Source organism: Acipenser ruthenus, chromosome 16, assembly GCF_902713425.1.
Source record: "Acipenser ruthenus chromosome 16, fAciRut3.2 maternal haplotype, whole genome shotgun sequence".
Taxonomy (NCBI): domain Eukaryota; kingdom Metazoa; phylum Chordata; class Actinopteri; order Acipenseriformes; family Acipenseridae; genus Acipenser; species Acipenser ruthenus.
In genome coordinates this window covers 13,127,167-13,149,301 of record NC_081204.1, presented here as the reverse complement: position 1 = coordinate 13,149,301, position 22,135 = coordinate 13,127,167, and the positions used below count along the sequence as shown (strand labels likewise).

Here is a 22,135-nt window from a genome sequence, read left to right as displayed (position 1 = left end):
GGGGGCCCAGAAATCCAACAGGATTTAGACTGCATACAGAATTGAGCAGAAACTTGGCAAATTAAATGAATTTCATGTAAATGGATGTGTTGCACACATATAAACAAAAATTTAGGGTTCAAATACTAAATGGTTTAACCAGAGTTAGAACAAACCTGCTACTAGATTTGCCGCTGTCCACAACCAGGCAGTGTGGGGAAGCAATTATTAAAAACTAACTATGGCTGTCAATTTCATTCACAATGGGCAAAATAACTGATTTGGTAGAAGGCTATATAGACAATTGGTTCTGCATTACTTTAACATCAAAGACTGCTCACATTTCTGATGATTTAGAGGACGTCGGCCTACAACTTCCCTGTGAAAGATGTTAAATTAATGCCGCCTTGATTACTCCTGTTTGACAGTGTTATGGCAGGTTTTCCTAAATTCTGTATCCTAAATATAATTGTTCAAGAGACAAATGCAGTCATATACTGTATATATATATTTTTTTAAAAAGCTATTGCTCTTTGATTTACTTGCTTTCCATGATCCAACATGATCTCATTATTAGAACATGCTGCTGTTGGAAAAGCAGGGAGATGAGGTAACCTGTTTCACTACAAACAGATCCACTGTAACATCACAACCTATGAAAACCTACAGAGGCACCAGGACCTGAGCTGCAGCTCCCCCGATGAAACTATGCACATTATTAGACAAATTGCCTCAGCAGCTGGCAAAACAGCAGGAAAACGTCGATTCTGCTTCCTTGGTTACCGGGGACTGATAATGCACTTGACCTTCAGAGGATCAGGGTCACTAAGGGGGCATATTTGAACTATTCTGTCTGCATTGTGGGAGCTCTTTGCATATGGAGAGACTAAACAAGGACTGTTATACTGCAGCTGAGAAAGATTGTATTTGGAATTCTAGCTTTTGTGTCGTTGAGAACAATGTGCAGACCTGCAGGGATCGATTGACACTGTAAGTACTGTAACCACTGTGCTGCCAGCTGAGCTCCTGGAAGCACCATTGAGTTGTCTGAAGGAAGCTTAACTGTTCATGCTGCAAAAGAATAGGATGGGTTAGTTCACCTGCAAAGGTCACATAGGATTTGTGTGATAACTTTAGCCTTAAGAATATTTAAAGGTCTGTTTTGCTTGTGTAGAGGGTAATAAAAAGATTGTTTAGTATTATTGGTTTATCTTTAGAGCAGCCTGTGTTTTTGTCTGTGTGTAATTAAATGTGTGTAACAGTAAGAAAGGTTTGCTACATTATATCCTTATACTATAAAGAATCATTGTATTCTTAATAATCGGCACTAGTATGCTGATCTGTGTGATATTGTTTTTCATTGTTAAACGTGTGAAATGTGATAATTTTCCTACAGTATTCATTTGATTATGAAAGGGTGTATAGATTGTGTTTTATTAGCAATGTGTAGCTTACCTACAGTTCTGTGCATAATAAATATCATTCTCACTGTGTTTGTTCTACCTTGTCATTGTTTTCCTAATTGTTACAAAAATAACAAGGGAACACAATGTAAAAAAATGTGTTCTATTAATAGTAAACTGTTTTATTATGTAGTGAAGTCTTTTACTTGTCACTACAAAGGAGTCGAATAAGAAACATAATCATTCAAAAATACAAAATAATTGTTAATTCAAATAGTCTAGGTAAAAATATTCAAATAGGTCTATCAGTCCCAACTTCATCAAATACATGATTTAATTATATTTTTTTAATGTCTGAACATAGTTGTGTTTTTCTAAAACATTGCTGTTTGTGCACTACATTTTAAAACTATTTGTTAACATATTAAAGTGTTATTTATATGAGATTGCAACTGCAGCTGTACTTCCATCCATCTGAAACCTCACACAATTACTCCACAGTCATGTGACGTGAGATTAGTCGACTATCAGCTTCGACTGTCACTTTTCTGTTTGACTGGTTGGCTCGTCAACCCTTCTCTGCTACCCTTAGTGTGTACACATTATAACATTAGAAAGCAGTAACAATATAAGTTGGTGTTTTTTGTGCTGTATTGTTCTACTTTGTCAGAAGACTATTTCAATACAACAACTTTAAACAGAAACACTGTATACAGTAGAGAGTCCAATCTAATGCAATTACTGCATTTCCCAGTGTACCGATAATATAGTGGGGTGGAACACAGTTGTATGACTGATAAATGTGATCGATTTTAAAGGCGAAGTCCCTAATAAATAATGAATTGTTGAGTGTCTCATAGTTTCAAAAGATGTTGGAATGTGTGCAACATGGTGGTGGGTATCTACTGTAAATGCTGTTTATTTGGGGGAGCAGTATAGAGTACTGAGGTTCTTTCAGCCAGTCAGAGTGCAGGTTTAGTATGCTGTGTGTCACAAACAAACTCTGTGCATGACATCAACCTTTCCATATTGACTTTCTACCGTACTGAACAATTGGTGTCACCTGCTTGAAAAGTCTAGTCGAAACACTGACATCACAACTGATAACGCACCCCAGCCACCTAACAGAATTCCCTTCATCAAACTTTTCCCTGTTGTGAATGAAAAGGCCAGTGAACTAAATAAGTAAGCATTACAAAATTAGAAATACAGATTTTCTTTAAATACTTTACATAATATAGAATGTTATCGAATATTCTACAGTACCAATAGGCTACATATTGGAATATATTATTCTGTCCAGCATTAACAAAGTTTATTCACATAGATCAGTGGTTCCCAGACTGGGAGCCACAAGTTTCCGTGAGTCTGCAACACATGCAGAAAAATGCCCCTGATTGTTGACAAAGCAGTGCTCCAAAGCTGGGGGGATCAATGAATGTACATGAACTCTGCTGTTAGATTAGACTGCAAAAAACTATTGCAGTCTTGATTTCCAATTACCCATGCTAACAGTCTGTGCCATTGTACATTCCAAAGGGTTGATTCTAAGGAATAAAATGTCAGATTTCTGTGGATGTCTAACCCACTTTGTTTTTATTGCTCTTTAGATCGGAATTAAATGTGAATTATAGGTGCCTGATTTACATATAGGTGACTACTTAGATTGCTGTCAGGTATTAATAGAAGCTTGCATTGTAACCCTGTACTGCACTGTTACACCTGTAAGTCACCTTGGATAAAGGCGTCTGCTAAATAAATAAATACTAATAGATAATAGTATATAGTTTAAAAGAACAGTAAAATGTCCTAAAACCTAGAAATAACAGCCTGTACTCTGCATGCTAATTCATATTGAGCAATGCCTTATGTAATATAATTTTCTCTGAACAACCAGTCGTCACTGTGATGTCATTCTTAGGTCCAGACTGTGCAGACCTCCGTGTCAAACTCCTCAGTGATGAGCAGCTCCCCACAGCGAATCCAGATCATCTCCACAGACTCTGCTGTTACATCTCCACAGCGCATACAGGTACTGGGGAATGAATGCTGCGTATCAAGTGGAATTTTCAGTACAGTACCGCACCATGTGTCATTTTATTGTACAATTCCAAGTTTAGGTTCTGATATAGTCATTTGAAACAAGTAAGCATTCACTAAAAGCCTCACTGGTTAAGTTAAATGCAGTGTGTCTTTGTTACAAGAAGTTGTTCTACATAACCTATTTTTCACTTTACATACAGTCTACCTTTCATCCAACTTTAGTGCTGTGTCAGGCTTACGAAAGTGTGACAACCCTTTGGCCCAAGCTTTCATGTCGCTCCTCCACAAATCCTGACTCGTCCTTATTGTCTGACTTTATACCCTGTGTAAACTGGAACAGCGCCATTAATCCTGACCCTTTGGCAAAGTTTCACAGTCATGTAAACTGAAGAAAGTGTGGACTATGTTTATCTCACAAGCATCTATAACATCCCTTGTTGCTGAGTTTTATTACATTCTAACACTAACTGGAGGTGACTAGTGGGTGGTTTGTTTTGCTTTTGTGTAGTTTTCTGCTTAGGATAAGGAGTGCATAGTTGGGAGAACTACACATGTAAGCGACAGATGTATATGTAAGGTTGGACATATTTTATTGAAAAGATTAATATAGCCCCAAATCTGAATTATTTCTTTAGAATGAAACTATGAATAAAAGAACAAACCACATGGCATACTAATACTATAATGATTGATGTTTCAGATCGTAACAGATCAGCAGACTGGTCAGAAGATCCAGATAGTAACAGCAGTTGATTCATCTGCGTCCAGACAGCAGTTTATACTGACCACTCCAGATGGAAGTGGTGCAGGAAAGGTGATCCTTGCCGCACCAGACAGTGCAAACACCAAGCAGCTTATTTTTACAACAGCTGAAAACATTGTGCCAGGCAGAATCCAGGTAATCATGTTTACAGTATTGAGTACACATGTTATACATGTTGAGACATGTTATCTGCAGACAGTTTGACTCCTCATATTTAGTACACAGCTCTATATTGTGATTATCTCAGTAATGATCCAATAAAAATGAACCACATTCTTTTAACCTGTTAATTAGCGGGTCAGTATATCGCCCCTTCGAGAAAACACCTTCAGAAATAATGAGTTAATGGGTGTATGTACTAAGATCTGTCACTGCTTAGAACAGTACAGTAGACTCCTGTTTATTCATAATTATAACATGGCTGTATTCTGTGATTCTGTCAGGTCAAGTTCCCTTTAGTGATCTGTAAAAATCAACCATTTGCCACATTATTTTAACCTCCGAGATACATACAGTCTCTTCCCATTTGGTACAATTTGTATTTTATTATTCTCTTGAGGTCATTGTCTGGTATAAAATAACCCTGTTGCTGCCAGATTTATAATATCTAGCTGCATTTCAGAAGCCATTGTTTATACAAACTATATTTCTCTACTTCACAATTTTATTACACGTTTTACATTTTACTACCTACATGTTACAAGCCATTTCAGAGATACCATTCCCCTTGCATAATGGCCCTTGGTCATTCTTGCTTTGTTTATTCCTAATTAAACAGCTGTTTGTGCTTCCAGAGTTGTAGATGAAACATGCTTTGTATGTATCAGGTTTTATGTTCCAGTCTTTTTACCGTGCAGACAGTTTGACTGCAGCCTTAAACATTTTTTTCTAGCTTCATCTTCATCACTACTGATTAAGACCCCACTCGTTTCTGTTGCAGATTGTTACAGATGCAGCCTCAGTGGAGCGTTTACTGGGGAAAGCAGACGTAGGGCGAGCACAGCCTGTGGAGTATTGTGTTGTGTGTGGAGACAAGGCATCGGGTAAGGTAACGTGTGATTACAGCTAAAGAAGCTCATGCAGTTACATTATATAATACTGTGCACGGCAGTTACAATTTTTACATATTTCTGTAAAATATTACAGATGGTTACTGAGGAAAGTGGTGATCATTGTATACTATAGTTTATTTATCATTTATAAATTTTGCTTGAAATGTGTTTGTGTATTAAACCTGTTTTGTTAATTTCCAGGTGCAGTGGCATCAATGAATGAATTGCAAACTGTGTCTTTATTGTGTTTTTGTGTATTCTTTTGATTCCTGTAAAGGGCGTCATTATGGTGCAGTTAGCTGTGAGGGGTGCAAGGGGTTTTTTAAGAGAAGTGTACGGAAGAACCTGACCTACAGTTGCCGTAGCAACCAGGACTGCCTGGTCAATAAGCACCATCGCAACCGTTGCCAGTTCTGCAGGCTTAAGAAATGCTTAGATATGGGCATGAAAATGGAATGTAAGTACTGTTACTAAACCAGCTATTACATACAGCATTATACCTGTGCAAACCCTGTAAGGGTTCATACACACAAAACAGTAAAACACATCACTATGTATTTAAAGGGGTTGTAGCAAACTAAATAATTCCATAAACCTTACCTGTTGTGCACTTCCATTCGTTGTCAAAGAAACACGTTATTGTAAACATGTATTTATATTTTGAAACCTGATATCTGATACTATACTTGGGTAAAGAAACCTGTTTTATTATTATTTATTTCTTAGTAGATGCCCTTATCCAGGGCGACTTACAATTGTTACAAGATATCACATTATTTTTACATACAATTACATTATTTTTTTACACATTATTTTTTCATACAATTACCCATTTATATATATATATATATATATATATATATATATATATATATTTTTTTTTTTTTTTTACTGGAGCAATGCAGGTAAAGTACCTTGCTCAAGGGTACAGCAGCAGTGTCCCCCACCTGGGATTGAACCCACAACCCTCCGGTCAAGTGTCCAGAGCCCTAACCACTACTCCACACTGCTGTTTGATATCAGTGCTTGCACATAGGGTTGCACTTGCATTTGGCTTGTAAACATTATTGACCTGTTTTTTTTATTGAGCCGCCCCTTTTTAAAATTGGCCTTTTCTGTTAATTATCTATAGTACTGATCCTTTTATTAGCTTCAAACGTTTTACACTGAGGGCATCTATCTGAACTTACTTTTTAAAGTTATTATTTTATTGGAAACTTGCATTCGAATGATTTGCATTAAAGGTGTTCCTTGAAGTATGTTGGTGTTCCATGAAACATGCAATGGAAGAAAACTCTGTCCTGCTGATTTCTAACCGGTTATTTTAACTGTGTCACAGCTGTACAAAGTGAACGCAAGCCAATAGAGATTCCAAGAGAAAAGCCTGCGAACTGTGCAGCCTCCACTGAAAAGATCTATATAAGGAAAGACCTGAGGAGCCCTCTGATAGCAACACCAACATTTATAGCAGAAAAAGATGGCTCAAGGTATTTGTTAGTCACTGTGTATTTTTCATTTTTTTCTGTGTGTTTTTGAAGGATTATAGTAGTAATTACAATTGAGGTCTAGTAATAACTAACCATATTTTTTTTTCCTCATTTGCCACAAAACATTTGAGATAGAGACGTTGTGTTTGCTGAGCACAGTGTTCTGGTGACATTAACTTGACGTAAGGAGTCTGCACACATTTTGGTTCTGTGAGGTTTTTTTTTGCACTTATTTTTATAACAGCTGCAGTTTTAAAATGCTTGAAGAAGGCACAGAGAAACAAAATGTTCAATTTTCTGTACAATGAGACCCTTCTGAAGGAAAGACTATATAGAGCAGAGTTTGGATATTAGAGGCTTGTGGGCAAATCCATTTTAAAAACTGTTCAATCATATACTGTGGTCTACCGAACAATGAAATAATCTTTGCCGGAGGGTTGGGCGATTGAATCCCTTGTTCTCTAAGTATCTTAAATGCCACCTCACCCACTTACTGATCAAGACTGAAGATCATCCGCAGCTTCTTTTTCTGCTGTCATGCCAATCCTCTCTTCTCACCTGCTAAGAAACAGGTGTTATGCAGGAGGCTAGGGACGTGGAGTGCCTGGCCAGTAGGGGTCTCAAAACAATGTACAGCGAGAGCACCAGCACTCCGTTAACATGGCAGACAACACGTTGACGTGAGTCAAGCTTGGCTTTTGTTCACAAAAGCACTAATATACAATATCTGATTTGGATTACTATATTTTAGTTTATTATAAATTACCAGTTGTAAAGTGTGTATTTTCATACTAACAAAAGCCTCACAGAAGTTTTTTTGTTGTTGTTGTTTTTTGTCAGTTATATTCAAATTGTATTTTTGCATGTAACATGTATTCAATTCCTCGTAGATCTAGTCTGCTTGATCCTGGAATGTTGGTCAATATTCAGCAGCCATTAATGCAAACAGATGGAACGTTACTTCTAGCTACAGACTTAAAGGTAAGGCATTTCAATTAGATCACTAGAGAATGTAAATCCAGTGAGCTAGGGCTGATCCTCACACTCTTGTTCAGTAGAGAAACAAGAGAACCTGATACATGAAAAGGACTGCAGCCACACGGGGCCAGTTTCAGAAGGACTCTGTCTGGTTTGATTTGTTTGAAACAATATCAGATTGCATGCTGTTCCCATTTATCTGGGAGCAAAGGGGTTAGTTTGCAAGTTAGGGTTTCATCCAATACAGAGATTTATTTTACCTTGCAGATGCTCCACTTCTTCTTACTAGGTGTCTCGTCTTGAGATCATTTTGACAAGTTTCTTCACCTGAAGCCTACATTGTACACAATTTCTATTAAAATCCTTCTCATTTAGTCTTTCAGAAAAGATTGAATACATTTTACTGTGTTTGTGAGTTTTGTCCAATTCGGCTTGGATTTTGGTGTCTGACCACGTTTTTTATCTGAGCTTCAGTTTCTCGCATTGACAGTTCCCCGAGACATTTTGTTTTTTGCTCTACTTGTTTCCTCAGAATATAAACTAAACTATGTGTTAAATGTTTACTTCCGAGTCAGGTTACCTTGTGTAGTTCATTTCCTAGGTGCAAAAGGACCGAGTCCACATTGAGGTTTAGCAAGTGAACCAGACTTGGTGCGTTTGCCAAACAGACTGAGACCACAGAGACAAGCAGACTTTGTTGTTCACACTTCACACCAAACGTAATGAGTGCAACCAAACCCTCTAAATGGATCCACTGTGAACACAGCCTAAGACCACTTATTTGCATGTTTTGAATTGTATACATCAGTTGCATGTCATCACTTGATTTCATGATTTTTTTATCTTCAGATGGAGCTCTAAACACATCTTTTTTCCATTCCAGGCTGAATCAAATCAAGGAGATTTAGGTACTTTAGCAAACGTGGTTTCTTCCCTTGCTAACCTTAATGAATCTCTTAACAATGGAGATACCTCAGAAATGCAGCAGGAGGACCAATCTGCCACTGAGATCACACGGTATATACACTTTTATAATGTTTTACCATTTTGCACTTAAAACCTTTGTTGGTGCTTATCTCTTGCCAATAGGTAATTTATCATTATCATTACCAATGCCATTATTATTATTATTATTAGCAGTAGTAGTATTAGTGTTGTTATTATTATTATTATTAGTAGTAGTAGTAGTAATAGTAGTAGTACTCTTTGTGGCAAGGTGAGGGAATGTAAAGAGAAAAAGTGTGTTTGTGTGCAAGGGTGTGAGTTGTGGTTGGCAGGGAAAAAGAGACCCTTTCTTAACGAGTCCTTGCCTGGAATGTGGCTGAGGCATAAGTGGGTAATTGACTCAGCCACATGGCGTAAAAGCTGGCCTTTGCTCCCTGTATGAGGTGGGTGATGGAGCAAGAGGCTGTCTGTGTGAAGAGACCTGTGTGGTCAGAGCAAAAAGAAAGGTACCGAGAAGAAAGGTACTGTGTGAAGCTTGTGTGTATATCAGGTGTTTTGGAACTGGTCAATGGTTTAGCTGTCTGGAATATAGTTTAGGGATGAGGTAAGTTAGTTAGTACTCCATTGGGAGTTAGGTTTTTGTCTTATTGTTTTGTTTTGTGTAAGTAATAAAAGTGCACAAAAGTGCTAAACCTGCAGTTCTTGTGTCTGGGTCAAGTATTTTAAGGGTGCAAACCAGCCTTGGCTCAGGGCTATATCACACCTTATAAAATGTTTCCTGTAGTAAAAGCAGAGCAAACTGTAACAAAGCATGGCATAGACTAGGTAAGCCTTGTAAAGCCCAGATAGGTACTGTAAAGCATATTTAAAAAAAAACATGGCAAACCATTGTAAACTATATGCATAGTAAACTGCTCAATGGCTGTGCAAATCTACTGTGGTAAGCTTGTATAAATATGTTATTATCCCTTGTTTCTAGTGCCTTTGATACTCTGGCAAAAGCATTGAACCCCACAGACAGCAATGCAGGGCAGAGCCTAGCAGAGGGCGCAGACACAGCAGGAGGAGCCAGCATCCAGGTGATCAGCAGAGACCAGTCAACCCCCATCATCGAAGTGGAAGGACCTCTCCTCACAGACACACATGTTAGTTTTAAGGTTTGTATCTGTAATGCTAATGAGAGTCGTCTATTTAACAACTACCTAGCATGGGCTCCTTTTAACAGCTGTGTTAGTTCTTTGGAGAGATGTTGTATAGCCTGTTTAAAATAAAACACTGGTGCCATCTGAGGGTATTGAGTTGAAATGAAAAATCTGCACTTGAAGCCTGTCTGACTAGCAGAGAGAGAAGGCAAGAATATGTTTGGAGGAGAAACATTCACTGATGGAAAATAATAATTCAATGTGAAGATTCAACCAGTTTAAAATAGTCACAAATACTGTACCCACATTATGTAGGCAACATCAAGACTCTTAAGATATAATTTTAACCAAACTGGTGTTCCATTGATTTCAGAGTAGACTATTGGCAATTTTTGGTGCATTAACATTAAAAAATACAGCTAAACTAAGATTGCTCCAAAAGGTAGGCTTCAGTTTTAATTCTAGCATGCCTGCGATTTTACAACAATCTATGAATTCAATCTGGCAGTCGACTGGGACATCTCCCGTCTTTGTGTTCGAGAAACGTTAATACACAAGTCACACTATAAAGGTGTGCATTAACCCATTAGTCATGTAGGTTCCTTCATGGCTGCAGTAGATTCCTGTTAAGTGTAACTTTCTAATGCTACCCGCACAGTTAATTGCTCAGGGTTATTTCATGTCTTTGTTGTTTGTCTCTGTGTTGTAGCTGACAATGCCCACCCCCATGCCAGAGTATTTGAATGTACACTATATCTGCGAATCTGCCTCCAGATTGCTGTTTCTGTCCATGCACTGGGCCAGGTCCATTCCTGCATTCCAAGCACTCGGGTGAGACGGACATCACTCTATACCTATTAACAGGATTTAAGATATGTAAAGTTATGTAAACCAAGGAAGAACTTGAATTCAACTTTTAAGTGTTTGTTTTTTACAGTCAAGATTGCAATACAAGTCTGGTTCGGGCGTGCTGGAACGAGCTGTTTACATTAGGTTTGGCACAGTGTGCCCAAGTTATGAGTCTTTCTACAATCCTTGCAGCCATTGTCAACCACCTACAGAACAGCATACAGGATGGTAAGTTAATGTGATCAAGTTTCTGGAATATAAAAAACAGTGGATGACTACATTCATTTCAATATGAACTTAGGCTTGTGGCATTAGTAATTTGCTTGCAGTTAGTTCAGGGAAATGAGCATATTTGATAGAAAACCCTTTAAAAAAAAAAAAAAAAAAAAAATGTGCTTTTGGTAAAGGGCATGCTATCATTTAAATGATATGCACGTTTATTGTTAAGATTATTTCAAAAGGTACTATTGTAGTTTTGTACCAATGTAGTTTATCAAATTTGACTGATCACACGCGACTTTATTGACTCAGGCTTTTGACATGGTAAAATTGTGTTAAGTATTGTATTTTTTTCAGAGAAGCTGTCTGGGGACAGAATAAAACTGGTGATGGAGCACATCTGGAAGCTGCAGGAGTTTTGTAACAGCATGGCTAAATTTGAAATCGACAGATATGAGTATGCTTATCTTAAGGCTATTGTGCTTTTCAGTCCTGGTAAGTCAATCAATCAATTTTTGGCCCAAAAATATATACCTAACATGTATAACACCTATACTTAACATGGCTGCCATATTGAGGTCTTTCTGGTAGGCTACAGCACACTGGATTCAGTAAGGTGTTATAGACAAGACAGGATCTTCTGGAAGGAGCGCACTAAAGTGAAACATTGCTCGACAAATCTGAGAGACTGTTGTGGTGTCAAAGTAAATTAAATAATGTGCCTCTTACACACCTTACTGTGTTTTTATTGTTTCTGTGTGATGTGTTTGCATTTCCAAACGTACAGTTCTCTAAATAAGATGTGAAAGGAAACGCCTGACAGCGGTGTATAGAGAAGCTGCTGGCAGAGATTCATAGAATATATTTTAATGAACAGAACATAAAAAGAAAGCAATGGCTTTTAGAATGAACCAATTCTCCTTTCTATTGAAGTACACAGTAATTAAATAACCCTTCTTGCAGTACATTGTGAGTAACATGTCTCTCATGAATGTGTTCTCTTTAGATCACCCTGGGCTAAACAGCACAAGCCAGATTGAACAATTTCAAGAGAAAGCGCAGATGGAGTTACAAGATTATGTACAGAAAACCTACCCAGATGATACATACAGGTATGGTACTACAGCAGTAATAGCACTGTTTCAGGGCAGCTCCTATTGGCCTTCTTGGCAAACAAGCAAAGCGATAAACACTACTAAGCCCAAAAACAGGGATGTTATTATCATCCACTTAATTCTATTTCTATAATTTGTACATTTTATATTGGCAAATCTGTTTCACCTGTCAGGGCACATGACGATGTGAACACACAAACAAAACTACTTTTCATAACAATACGATTTATTGACAGTCCACCTACACAGCAGGATGGGTTGGTTCGAAAACAGATGTTAGCACCAGTGTTTCTTTTTCAGATTTTTCATAATGTGCAAAAACAAAAAGTGTTGTGAGAAAAAAATCATGGTAGATACCTCATGTCCACATGTTCCCTGCCGTTTCGATACTGGGACTGAAAAAAACAGTAGAAGGATGCGGTATAGAAATTATTAATATGCAATGAAAAATGCATTTTTTCTCAAAACATTTGATCAACAACTGATTTATAAAAATGTGAATATGTAATGTTCATGTTTAAGGTTGATTTATTGAAAAACCCATTCACAAACCTTTTTCTTTTTTTGTCTTTTCTTTTTTTTTCCAGGTTAGCCCGTATTTTGATGCGCCTCCCAGCACTTCGACTGATGAGTTCCAGTATAACAGAAGAGCTGTTCTTTACTGGCCTCATTGGGAATGTTCCTATTGACAGTATAATTCCTTACATTCTGAAAATGGAGACTGCAGAATACAACAGCCAGATCACTGGGACCTCTGCATAGGCTTGAGTTTCCAGCACTTAGACGCCGTTTAAAGCTGGTTACTGAAAACAGATGGTGTTCCACATTCACGACTGCAGCATAGCTACTTTTCTGTAGAAAACAAGGATTGAAGAAGTGAAAAAAGATTAGGAATCCAACCACATCTTTGATTTTTTGAGAATTGCCGGACCAGCGTTTCTGCCTGTGCCTTGCATCTAAAAATGGAAAGGATCACATTGAACAAGGCTGAGCCTGAGGCCTGTTTTAATTCATTTAGAGAAGCACTTACTGTAAGCATTGGCATGGCAGAAACCTACGGTCATCCTCAGGTTTTCTGATAGCTTTTAAAGGTAAAGCTTTGTATCCACTGCAAGTAGAGCAAAATTAGTTTCCATCTGCATAGCATAATTGCATTGAAATGTCAATGTGTTTTATTTTTAAGTCTCTTAGTTTGCTGCCTTAGCGTTAACCTAAATGCCATTTTCGAAATTCTTCCCAATGTGCAAAAATGAACTAAAAAATATGAAATTATGTTAATGTGTGTTACCCAAAATTACATTAGGATGAAGGTTTTGCCAGTCTACTTTTATGGATTATTTGTATTCTTATTAAAATAAGAAATATTGTTTTAATACCTACAAGGAAATGTGTACCATAATTTGCACTCTCTCAAATAGGGCATCATAAGGCTATCATGTGCTAAATTCATTGATGTTTCTTTGTTGATTTGTAAACTTGTGCCACAGCTAGACGTTACTATATAAATGTGGCTCTTAGGGATTGTGAAACTGTAAATATACTGATATTAATATTATAACAAATATTAACAATAGGTCATATGTTATATACTCAGACTGTTTGTGACATGACATGGTGTGCCACAATTCGCATACTGTGAAAAAGAAACAAGTAATTTAACTTTGCACTATATAGGAAAATCAAGCGGACCCATTTTAGAGGATTTATTAAGATCTGCAACTTAAAATTTGCAAAACAAACTAATCCTAGAAATAAACTTTATAGCCGGAGTTAAGCATGGGGGGGGGGGGTTGTGCAGTTAATCGAAAAAAAAAAAAAATACTTGATTGATAAACATATCACTGATTATGTTTTACTTGCAGTGCTTCACATTAAATCTGTTCATGGCAAGAAACACAATTTTTCATTAAACATTTCTCTTTAGCTCGAAAGTAAAATGGAATGGGTCCTAAGTTTTTAATATAGACCTTAATTGTTATTAAAATCAAATGCATTCACATTTCATGTTGAATTTGCTGCCATGACAATCAAATGCTGTGTGAGATAGGCTCTCTATGTTGTAACACTGTGGGTCTTATGTGATGACAGGTGTTTGATTGACATGCAAACCAGAATTCCAGGTTTGACAATTTTGGAGTACAATATTGTATATAAGTTATTATATATCTGCTTTCAGTAAAATATTTGCAAGCATAGAAAGCTTTTAACACAGTGGTGTATTAGTAGTTGTTGCATATATCATTTTTTTTTTTTTTTACTTATTACCACACATGCTAAAATATGTTACATTTTTGCTTTAAAAATGCAAACAAATTTAGAGTGAAAAAATGCATGCAGCTCTGTATAAAAAATATATTTATGGTTTCAAAAACATTCAAGCTGGACATATAATGAAGAAATAGTTACCAATCAAAAAAAAGTATGTCGTCTAAAAGCTACATGTATCTAAAAAAAATATTAAAACCCTGTCTAGCTATACAGTCCACAGTATTTGATAAAATAGAACTGTTGTCTGTCTTCTTAACCTGTCCATATGAGAATAGTATATAAACTCCAGGTTTACAAATCCTGTCGAGACTGTTGCTTTAACTGTTATTTTATGTGAATTCAGCTTTGTACTGTACATGTGATTTCATTAAAAATGAGTGCATGCTTTTTTTTAATCAGAACTTTTGTAATCTATTAGGTGTCTTCAATTGAAGAGAAGTTGCATTGTTTTTTGGGGTTTTTTTGTATATAGAGCATTGCAGTGCATGGAATAGCTTCTTCATTTTATTAAATGCCGTACAAAATGTGGTTTACAATATTGTGGCTAAAAATACTACTACCTAAAGAGCTGTTTATACTATTAAAGAACTTAAGTGCAGTTTTTTGAGATGTGTTGTTTTGTTATTTTATTTCTCTTAAGAACTTGAAAATGTCAACAAGAAGACCAATCAATCAGGACTAGTCCCACGATATCAGTGTTGCCTGCATGTGTTTATTGCACTGTGTGACAAAAGAAAAGTATTTATCTAGTAACCTGACATTTTGAATTGTCTAAGTTTAAAACTTTGTTCTTGCTTTCAGTTCAAGTTACAAGAGAATTTTATTCTTCTGCAATATCATTGCATTTCTTATTTAATTAATGGCATCTTTCTTGCAATGACATTTTATGTTACTAGAATAAACTTGTAACAGTGTATAGGTCGGACAAGTAATTAGCAATACCTGGATACTTAAAACATATCACTGATTGTTTTATATATAAAAAAAACATGAGTAACATGTATTTTGTATACTATATGTAAAATGTATCGCAATGGAAAACAGATCTGACTAGCGGATAGTAGGCACTCCTTGGCAGGTGCTTTTCTATGCAAGACTGCCCGGCCTACTGATGTTTCATAAGAACTATCTCAAGAGGTTCTCTGGGCCATTCTGGAAAACCAAACTTTTTTGGTTGGCTAGATACATTTTTTTTAATGTTGTTTAGACTGTTACACAATATAGAAATAAATAATTTTGGGACTTTGCAGTGCACATCAGCACTGATGGGTCATTCTTTGTCTGAACAAGCTAAATGTCTAAGGGACAAAAATGGCACCAACAGACGATACAGTGATGTTATTAATAATGTAAGATTATTTGTCATTTTAAACAGGGAAGATCTCTTTCTCTCTTCAGGTTACATGATGGTGTGATTAATGGTACAATACAAGTAAAATGGGTTTCTAACTACGCTACAGTATGTGATCAGTTCTCATTACTGTTAATTTAGGGGTACATTTGGTCAATCTGAATCCTTCCTGGATAAGCCATATATGGATTGTATTAGATCATTAATGGTTGATGCCATTCGAGAGATCTGTAAGATGCTCTAATAAAATCCAGCTGTGGTTTATCCGGGCAGGGTAGAACAGACCCCAAGTCACTTTGAGTTGAATTCCATTATAGTATGAATTCCTTATTTGGTATTTCAATTGTTAATTCATGAATATATTCGTAATGTTTTGGAGGGTCTTGTTTTGGTACAGTACTTCTTGTTCCATGTTTTGTTTTTTAAAGGGTAGAATACTTATTTAGCTGGGCTCTGTCTCTTGTGGTCACAACTAATATTTATAAATGTACTGTATATAAAAAAAATGTGTTCAAGACAATAATACATTGAACAACAATTGAATAAAGTGAGTACAATACAATGATTGGTAGGTGACCTGTTTCCCTAACATACATAGAGTAGCACTTTTCTTCAGTCTATTTTAGAGGCTTAGAATGTTTATTAGCATGTATTTGAGAACATAAGGCTTTGTTATAACATTGATGTTAATTGTACGCCATTGTTCCTACATCTATTAATAAGATGTGTTTATTAAGATGTGCTTAGCATTGTGTTGTGTATAGATTTTGCAAACTTCAGTAAATCTATTTTTTTCTTCCCAGGATAAAATGATTTAGGTCTTTGTAACTCTTACCATTTACCATTGTGACTTTCTGGTTTTTGGATGATAAACCTAACATTTTAATCTATTGGCTTCATTCTCGGTTCACAGCTGTATTCTTTGATTCTCTAGGTAAAGTTTGATCATGGGTGTCGCACAAGAAAAATTAACCCTTATGCCACAGCTGCCATAGCCACAGTGTCAGTCTCCTGTCTCAGAAACAGTTTGAGCTAGTGACTTCATATTCACAAACTGGGGGTTATGCATAAAACCAGACGGTATTTCCAGAATTTCCAGTTAATACACTGTGACGGCTTTTTTTGCCTGATTCATAAAACCAGTCAGGTACTGTTTTAGTGGCATGTTTTTCCTGACAGATAATTACTGACATGTTTAAAAAAAACAACATTTTGTATTTAAATTTGTCCCATATTTATGACAGGACAGGAAAGTTTACTTAGGTGGCAGCATGGCTTGTGGCTATCAAACCATTCTGAGAGAGCGCCAAAATTCTGCAGACAAGAGTGCAATATTCTTTTTGAAAAGACTGTGGCAAATGCAGAGAAATTGTTTGAAGAAAAAAGTGCATCAATGTAGCAGAGAAAGCAAATTTGGTCAGTGGTAACAACACGTCAATGCTGTCTCGATTGTAAAGCAAAGTGTCTTGGATTGTCAACACAACAACACATGAGGTTAAAAAAAAAGCAGCACATCTCCATAGAGAAGCTGTTGGCACTGGTGCTGGTTATTCTGCCTGTTGTTTTAACAGCAGGGGAGACCTTATAGTACCATTCCACCTGTAGCACATACTGGATTAGGAGTAAATGACACATCTGCAAAATCTATGCAATATAGATTTTGGCATATCCAAGGGCACAGGTCATTTTTGCAAGAATGGGTGCTGCATAGTTACTCGAGGTTTGCCCCTTTAATTTCCCCAGTGACACACGTGTTTTAACATACCCATTTTCACTTCCAAGATTACAAACCATTTGATTACAGTTGCAAATCCTCAACCCCCACCCCCCCCCCCCCCCCCCCCCCAAAAAAAATAAAAAAATAAAATCATGTTTGTTTTCTGCCAAGGCACAAAAGAGATGGCTTTAATATACGTCTATATGATGATACACTTTTTAATTTGTGGTGAAAGTCGTTGGTAAACTTAATCACAATTGGACAGGTTCTCTGAAACTCGTTATTCAACTACAAGCCCTGACTCACTCGGAAATTGCGTTGCCAATGCACACTGGATCTTGTAGTTCTATTTGATGCAAGCACTCCCTTAAAGGCAAATATATAACCTGCTTTGTTCTGTAAAAAAATATTTAAAGAATAACGCACACGCCGTAGAGGTTTAAGAATAATTTTCACTTTTTACCACAAAAGTAGTCTCAACAGATTCTAATGAACTACAATTACCAGAGTGCATTGCGGGACATTCTTGTCTGACTGTGTCGCTGAGGAGGCATGTTGTGAACCGTATATACTACTGCTTTTGTTAGGTGTTGTATGTAAAACTGCATTGTTAAACATGCCTATGAAAGGAAGGTACCCCATTAGGAGGACCTTGGAATACCTTCAGAAAGGGGATATTGTGTTTAAGAACACAGTGAAGATCATGACAGTCAATTACAACACACATGGGGAACTGAGCGACGGGGCAAGGTCAGTGTGTTGTGCTGTGTGTGTTTGTGGTCGCAAACGTACTATTATTTATTTACTGATTTATCTATCCGTTTTTTTTTTGTTTGTTTGTTTTGTTTTTGCTAAGACAAAACAGTATTGTGTTTGTTTCACTAGAGGCACACTAGGGTCAGAAATGTTTATATGGCCGGTTTCTAAGTTCGTGGTGGCAAAGACACTGTCAATGTCAGATTAAAGCATCCAAAATAAACGAAACTGAATGAATGGTTGCGCATACATTGAGATTCTGATGCATTCAGAAATTGGTTGACAGAACTAAACAAACTAAAAATATATACACAGTAGGGTGAGGTGTGCCTATGTCATATACCCCTTTTGAAATAATAATGATAACTTCATCAGTATTCATAGTAATATATACAGTAGTGTGCAAATGTATTAGAACACCTCATTGCTTCTGTTTGTTTTATTTGTTGTGCACGAAATCAAACCACTGGAGCTGAAAAATTGTCAAATTAGGCAGATTAGTGATTGTCTAATTTAATTGATGACTTTAATACGCCACACATGCAATCATTTAAAATAGTAAGAGACAAATATTGGTGTTAAAATAAAATTGCACACTATTTATATAATGTTTACAACAAAATATTTTAGAAACTGAACAAGCTGTTGTCTATAAATTGTTTGTATTTCGTGTAAAAATTAGTTTCAGTTAGTTTTGAGGCCAAGTTAGCAAAATTCACTTACTCACTTTGCAAGATACATTTTCCATTCAGAACCGGTATTTCTCATTTCAGTATTTAATTCAGAATTGCATTACAGTAGTTGTGCATCGCTTCTTCATTGATGACAAGTTTATGTAGTCTTGCATTATTACTTTATACTCAGCCATTACAGTTTGATGCAAACAAAAATGTGACCCTGTATTGCCATCTCTGAATTTCACTACAAGGACCTGCATTGCTCTCTAATGTTTTTAACTGTGCCCTGAGAAGGGAGCTTGGTTTATACCAGTTATTACTGCAGCACAAGCCACAGCATATGTTAAATCCACAAGCCTATATTAAACATTTTCAAAGCTAGAAATAGGGATTTTAGCCTGGTTGGTACATAGCTCTTAATAGAGCCATTCATATTTTTGTATAACTGTATTGCTCGTTATCAGGCTACACCAGGGACTGCTACATGGTTTCTGATGACTGTTTCTTTTTTTTTTGCAGAAAGTTTGTTTTTTTCAACATCCCTCAGATCCAGTATAAAAACCCCTGGGTTCAGGTTATGATGTTTAAGAACCTGACTCCATCACCTTTTTTAAAGTTTTACCTAGGTAGGTGTGTGTATTCACTTTTCAGATGTAACGTGTTAAAAGTTTATTTTGCTTTTAAATGCAATTAGCATAGCGATTAAAAAAAATAAAAACAACAACATTATTAGTCGTAGGTTGCAGTGGTATACTTAAGCAATGAAAACAGGGCAGATCTTGAATAGGGAGATCACTGTACGAAATAGTCGACTGGCTTATTCTCCAAAATCTTGTTTTGAGATAGAACTGGTATGTTAAAAAAAAAAAAAAAACGTATGGCCATGTCTAATATTCACACACCAACTCAATGTCATAGATATTTTTAAATATATCCACAGATCCAGACTTGTTAAAGTCATTTCCTTTAGACTGCTGTAAGATCTTTGTTACATCACTTCATAGGCCACCTGCATACAAAGTGCTTGGAGTAAATTGTGAGTAGTCAGTTGGTACGAGACTGACACCTGCTGTTTAAATAAGGTAGTGCATGTGAGCCAAAACAGCTCAAGTCTTTTTCTACAGGCACAGTGATAAGATGCTGGCAGAATAGATACGAAACAGTCTTTCCCTGTGCAATCACCATGCCTGTGCTTGGAAACCTTTAATGCGGCTTGCTTATTAAATATAAATCATTGTGTTTTTTCCCTAACTCGTTTTCTGGCCTGTATAGATGATGGTGATCAGGTTTTGGTAGATGCTGAAGGCAAGGACCACAAAGACATATCTCAGCATGTGAAAAAGATTCTTGGAAAAAGCGAGTAAGTTACAGTTTTCTAAAACATATATTACATCGCTACAGTACACGCCACAGTGTGCTTGGACTGTGTGCGGAAGGTGTGTGTTTTAGAAGGGGCAGGTTTGTTTTTGCTGGTGTTTTTATTCTTCGAGGGAAATCTGTACTTTCAGAAAGTGAACTCTGCATGATCACTGTTTTTGGCAACATTCATTCATTTACAGAGAATCCATTTCTGAATTTAGACAAGTAGTGTTCATTACATCCAGCCTCTTCTGTAACCTATACATCTCATTCTGCATACCATATTGCATACAGATCACCTACATGCACATAGAGTACTTGTACATGCTAAGGATGTTTCTATTTTTATATGGCTCTGCAATGGAAACGGGACAGATTTTTCCAGATCACTGGGCACACTGTTAAGCTGTAGTCATGTACCTGTAGCTATAGTGTTTCATTATTCTAACTTTGTAGTATAAAATATATTGTACTGGTTGCTGTAAGATCCAAGCTGCTTTCCACCGCACTCAAGGTCTGAGAGGCTAAAAAGCCCACTGGCCCTGCCCTCCCAGGATGCATGTTACTGACGTTGTGGTTTCTTGTTGCAGAGAGGTTCTCCGCGCGGAGGAGCTAGCCCGAATGGTGCACTCGAACCCGGCCAACTTCGGTCCGAAGAAGTACTGTCTGAGAGAATGTATGTGTGAAGTGGAAGGCCAGGTCCCCTGTCCCGGCCTCATCCCCTTACCGAATGAGATGAGAGGCAAATACAAATCACAGATGAAAGGCACTGAGGTCTGATCAGATGGCTTGGACTTTTGTAAATACTTTACCACATCTTGCTTCACCCTTATTAAATATTTTTTTTGTAACAAAATGGTTATGTTGTTTGATTTTTGGTGGATATCGCAAACTGTTTTCAAGTTCATAAAATATAGCCTGTTATAAAACATAATCGGGCAAGTTTCGTTATTATTCATTATAGTTTGCACCATTTTTTGTGGTAGGAGAAAGGTTCAGAATCCTCCTTTCCAAATCGCTGAACAGTTTAGATTGAGAGAGCTGCAGACTCTTCACTTTCGTCCCCGCATGTCTGCCACTCTTAAAATTTCAGATCTTCCCACAGCAACACCAATGTTTAATACATAAAACCAAAATACATGTCTGTTTTTTCTTACTCACTCCAATACATTTTTATGCTTTAAAAGGAATTGGATGGGGTTGGGCAGGTTGCAAAAATAGATCTTGACCACAATGCAAAATATTTACTGTATTATAAAGAGATAAGTGTAACGTAATCACACATGAAGACATGAGCCCGATATATGCTTCTTGCAAAACAGCCGTCTCTTTTGTACAGCTGTATAGGCGCTATATGCTTCAGTGCGAGAGGTCCCGAGTTCGCACCCGCCCTCCGCCTGTGTGTGGATTGCCTCGCCCTGTGTGATGCGCCTGCTTGTGTTAACCGACATCGCTACATTGGTGTCAGAAGTGGACGCAGGTACCCCTGCACGCACTCGTCGGACTGTAGCCTGGAGGGGAGAGTGTAGCATGCACGGGGGGAAGGCAGCAGCAGGGCTGGTAGGTAACATAATCACACATTAAGACATGAGCCCGATATACGCTCCATGCAAAACAACCGTCTCTTTTGGACAGCGGCATCGGCTCTATGCTTTAGTGCGAGAAGTCCCGGTTTCGCACCCGCCCTCCGCCTGTGTGGACTGCCTCGCCCTGCGTGATGTGCCTGCCTGCATTAACCCAGATCGCTATATATATAACTTACACTGTTGCGTTTTCATTGTGCATATCTATCTATCTATCTATCTATCTATCTATCTATCTATCTAAAAGTCTTAAGTTTTACATCAAGGTTCAATATTAACCATGCCGGCGGCCCTGGTCCGGTGTAGATTGCAGTTTGGTCTGTAGTTATGAAGCACCACAGGTCCGACTGGGTCGGTTAAGTTTAACTAAGGCGAACATTTACAGTGGAGGCTTCATCTGGCTCCATTATGGCACTGAGAACAAAAGTAATGTTCTGCCTTGTTTGGCG

General features: G+C 37.2%; 2 protein-coding genes across 5 annotated transcripts in view; both read left to right on the top strand.

Annotated features, from left to right (window-relative positions):
• Nucleotides 1-14,841, top strand: part of LOC117411750 (nuclear receptor subfamily 2 group C member 2) — a 21,339-nt gene extending 6,498 nt beyond the window's left edge. For 2 of the 4 annotated variants that reach the window (XM_034019481.3, XM_034903924.2), the window contains exons 2-14: nucleotides 3,304-3,414; nucleotides 4,126-4,323; nucleotides 5,129-5,231; nucleotides 5,518-5,697; nucleotides 6,580-6,727; nucleotides 7,618-7,708; nucleotides 8,589-8,722; nucleotides 9,630-9,807; nucleotides 10,502-10,623; nucleotides 10,730-10,869; nucleotides 11,218-11,355; nucleotides 11,867-11,972; nucleotides 12,563-14,841. In XM_034019481.3, coding sequence (XP_033875372.1) covers nucleotides 3,343-3,414; nucleotides 4,126-4,323; nucleotides 5,129-5,231; nucleotides 5,518-5,697; nucleotides 6,580-6,727; nucleotides 7,618-7,708; nucleotides 8,589-8,722; nucleotides 9,630-9,807; nucleotides 10,502-10,623; nucleotides 10,730-10,869; nucleotides 11,218-11,355; nucleotides 11,867-11,972; nucleotides 12,563-12,737 — 1,785 coding nt within the window. In that variant the 5' untranslated portion in view covers nucleotides 3,304-3,342 and the 3' untranslated portion in view covers nucleotides 12,738-14,841. Of the gene's footprint in view, nucleotides 1-580; nucleotides 970-3,303; nucleotides 3,415-4,125; nucleotides 4,324-5,128; nucleotides 5,232-5,517; nucleotides 5,698-6,579; nucleotides 6,728-7,617; nucleotides 7,709-8,588; nucleotides 8,723-9,629; nucleotides 9,808-10,501; nucleotides 10,624-10,729; nucleotides 10,870-11,217; nucleotides 11,356-11,866; nucleotides 11,973-12,562 lie in introns of those variants that run through there. The other 2 variants (XM_034019482.3, XM_058988859.1) reach the window with 2 other exon arrangements.
• A 2,970-nt stretch (nucleotides 14,842-17,811) lies between these two features.
• On the top strand, nucleotides 17,812-20,959 carry LOC117411732 (small ribosomal subunit protein mS25). Its single transcript, XM_034019444.3, has 4 exons — nucleotides 17,812-18,061; nucleotides 19,264-19,370; nucleotides 20,017-20,104; nucleotides 20,694-20,959. The coding sequence occupies exons 1-4, from the start codon at nucleotides 17,928-17,930 to the stop codon at nucleotides 20,881-20,883; spliced, it is 519 nt and encodes a 172-aa protein (XP_033875335.3). The 5' UTR covers nucleotides 17,812-17,927; the 3' UTR covers nucleotides 20,884-20,959.
• Nucleotides 20,960-22,135: the final 1,176 nt, after the last annotated feature.

Coding starts and splice junctions, on each gene's coding strand:
- LOC117411732 (XM_034019444.3), top strand. CDS start 17,928: ATGCCTATGAAAGGAAGGTACCCCATTAGGAGGACCTTGGAATACCTT. Junction 18,062..19,263: donor GAACTGAGCGACGGGGCAAG/GTCAGTGTGTTG, acceptor TTTTTTTTGCAG/AAAGTTTGTTTTTTTCAACA. Junction 20,105..20,693: donor AAGATTCTTGGAAAAAGCGA/GTAAGTTACAGT, acceptor TTCTTGTTGCAG/AGAGGTTCTCCGCGCGGAGG.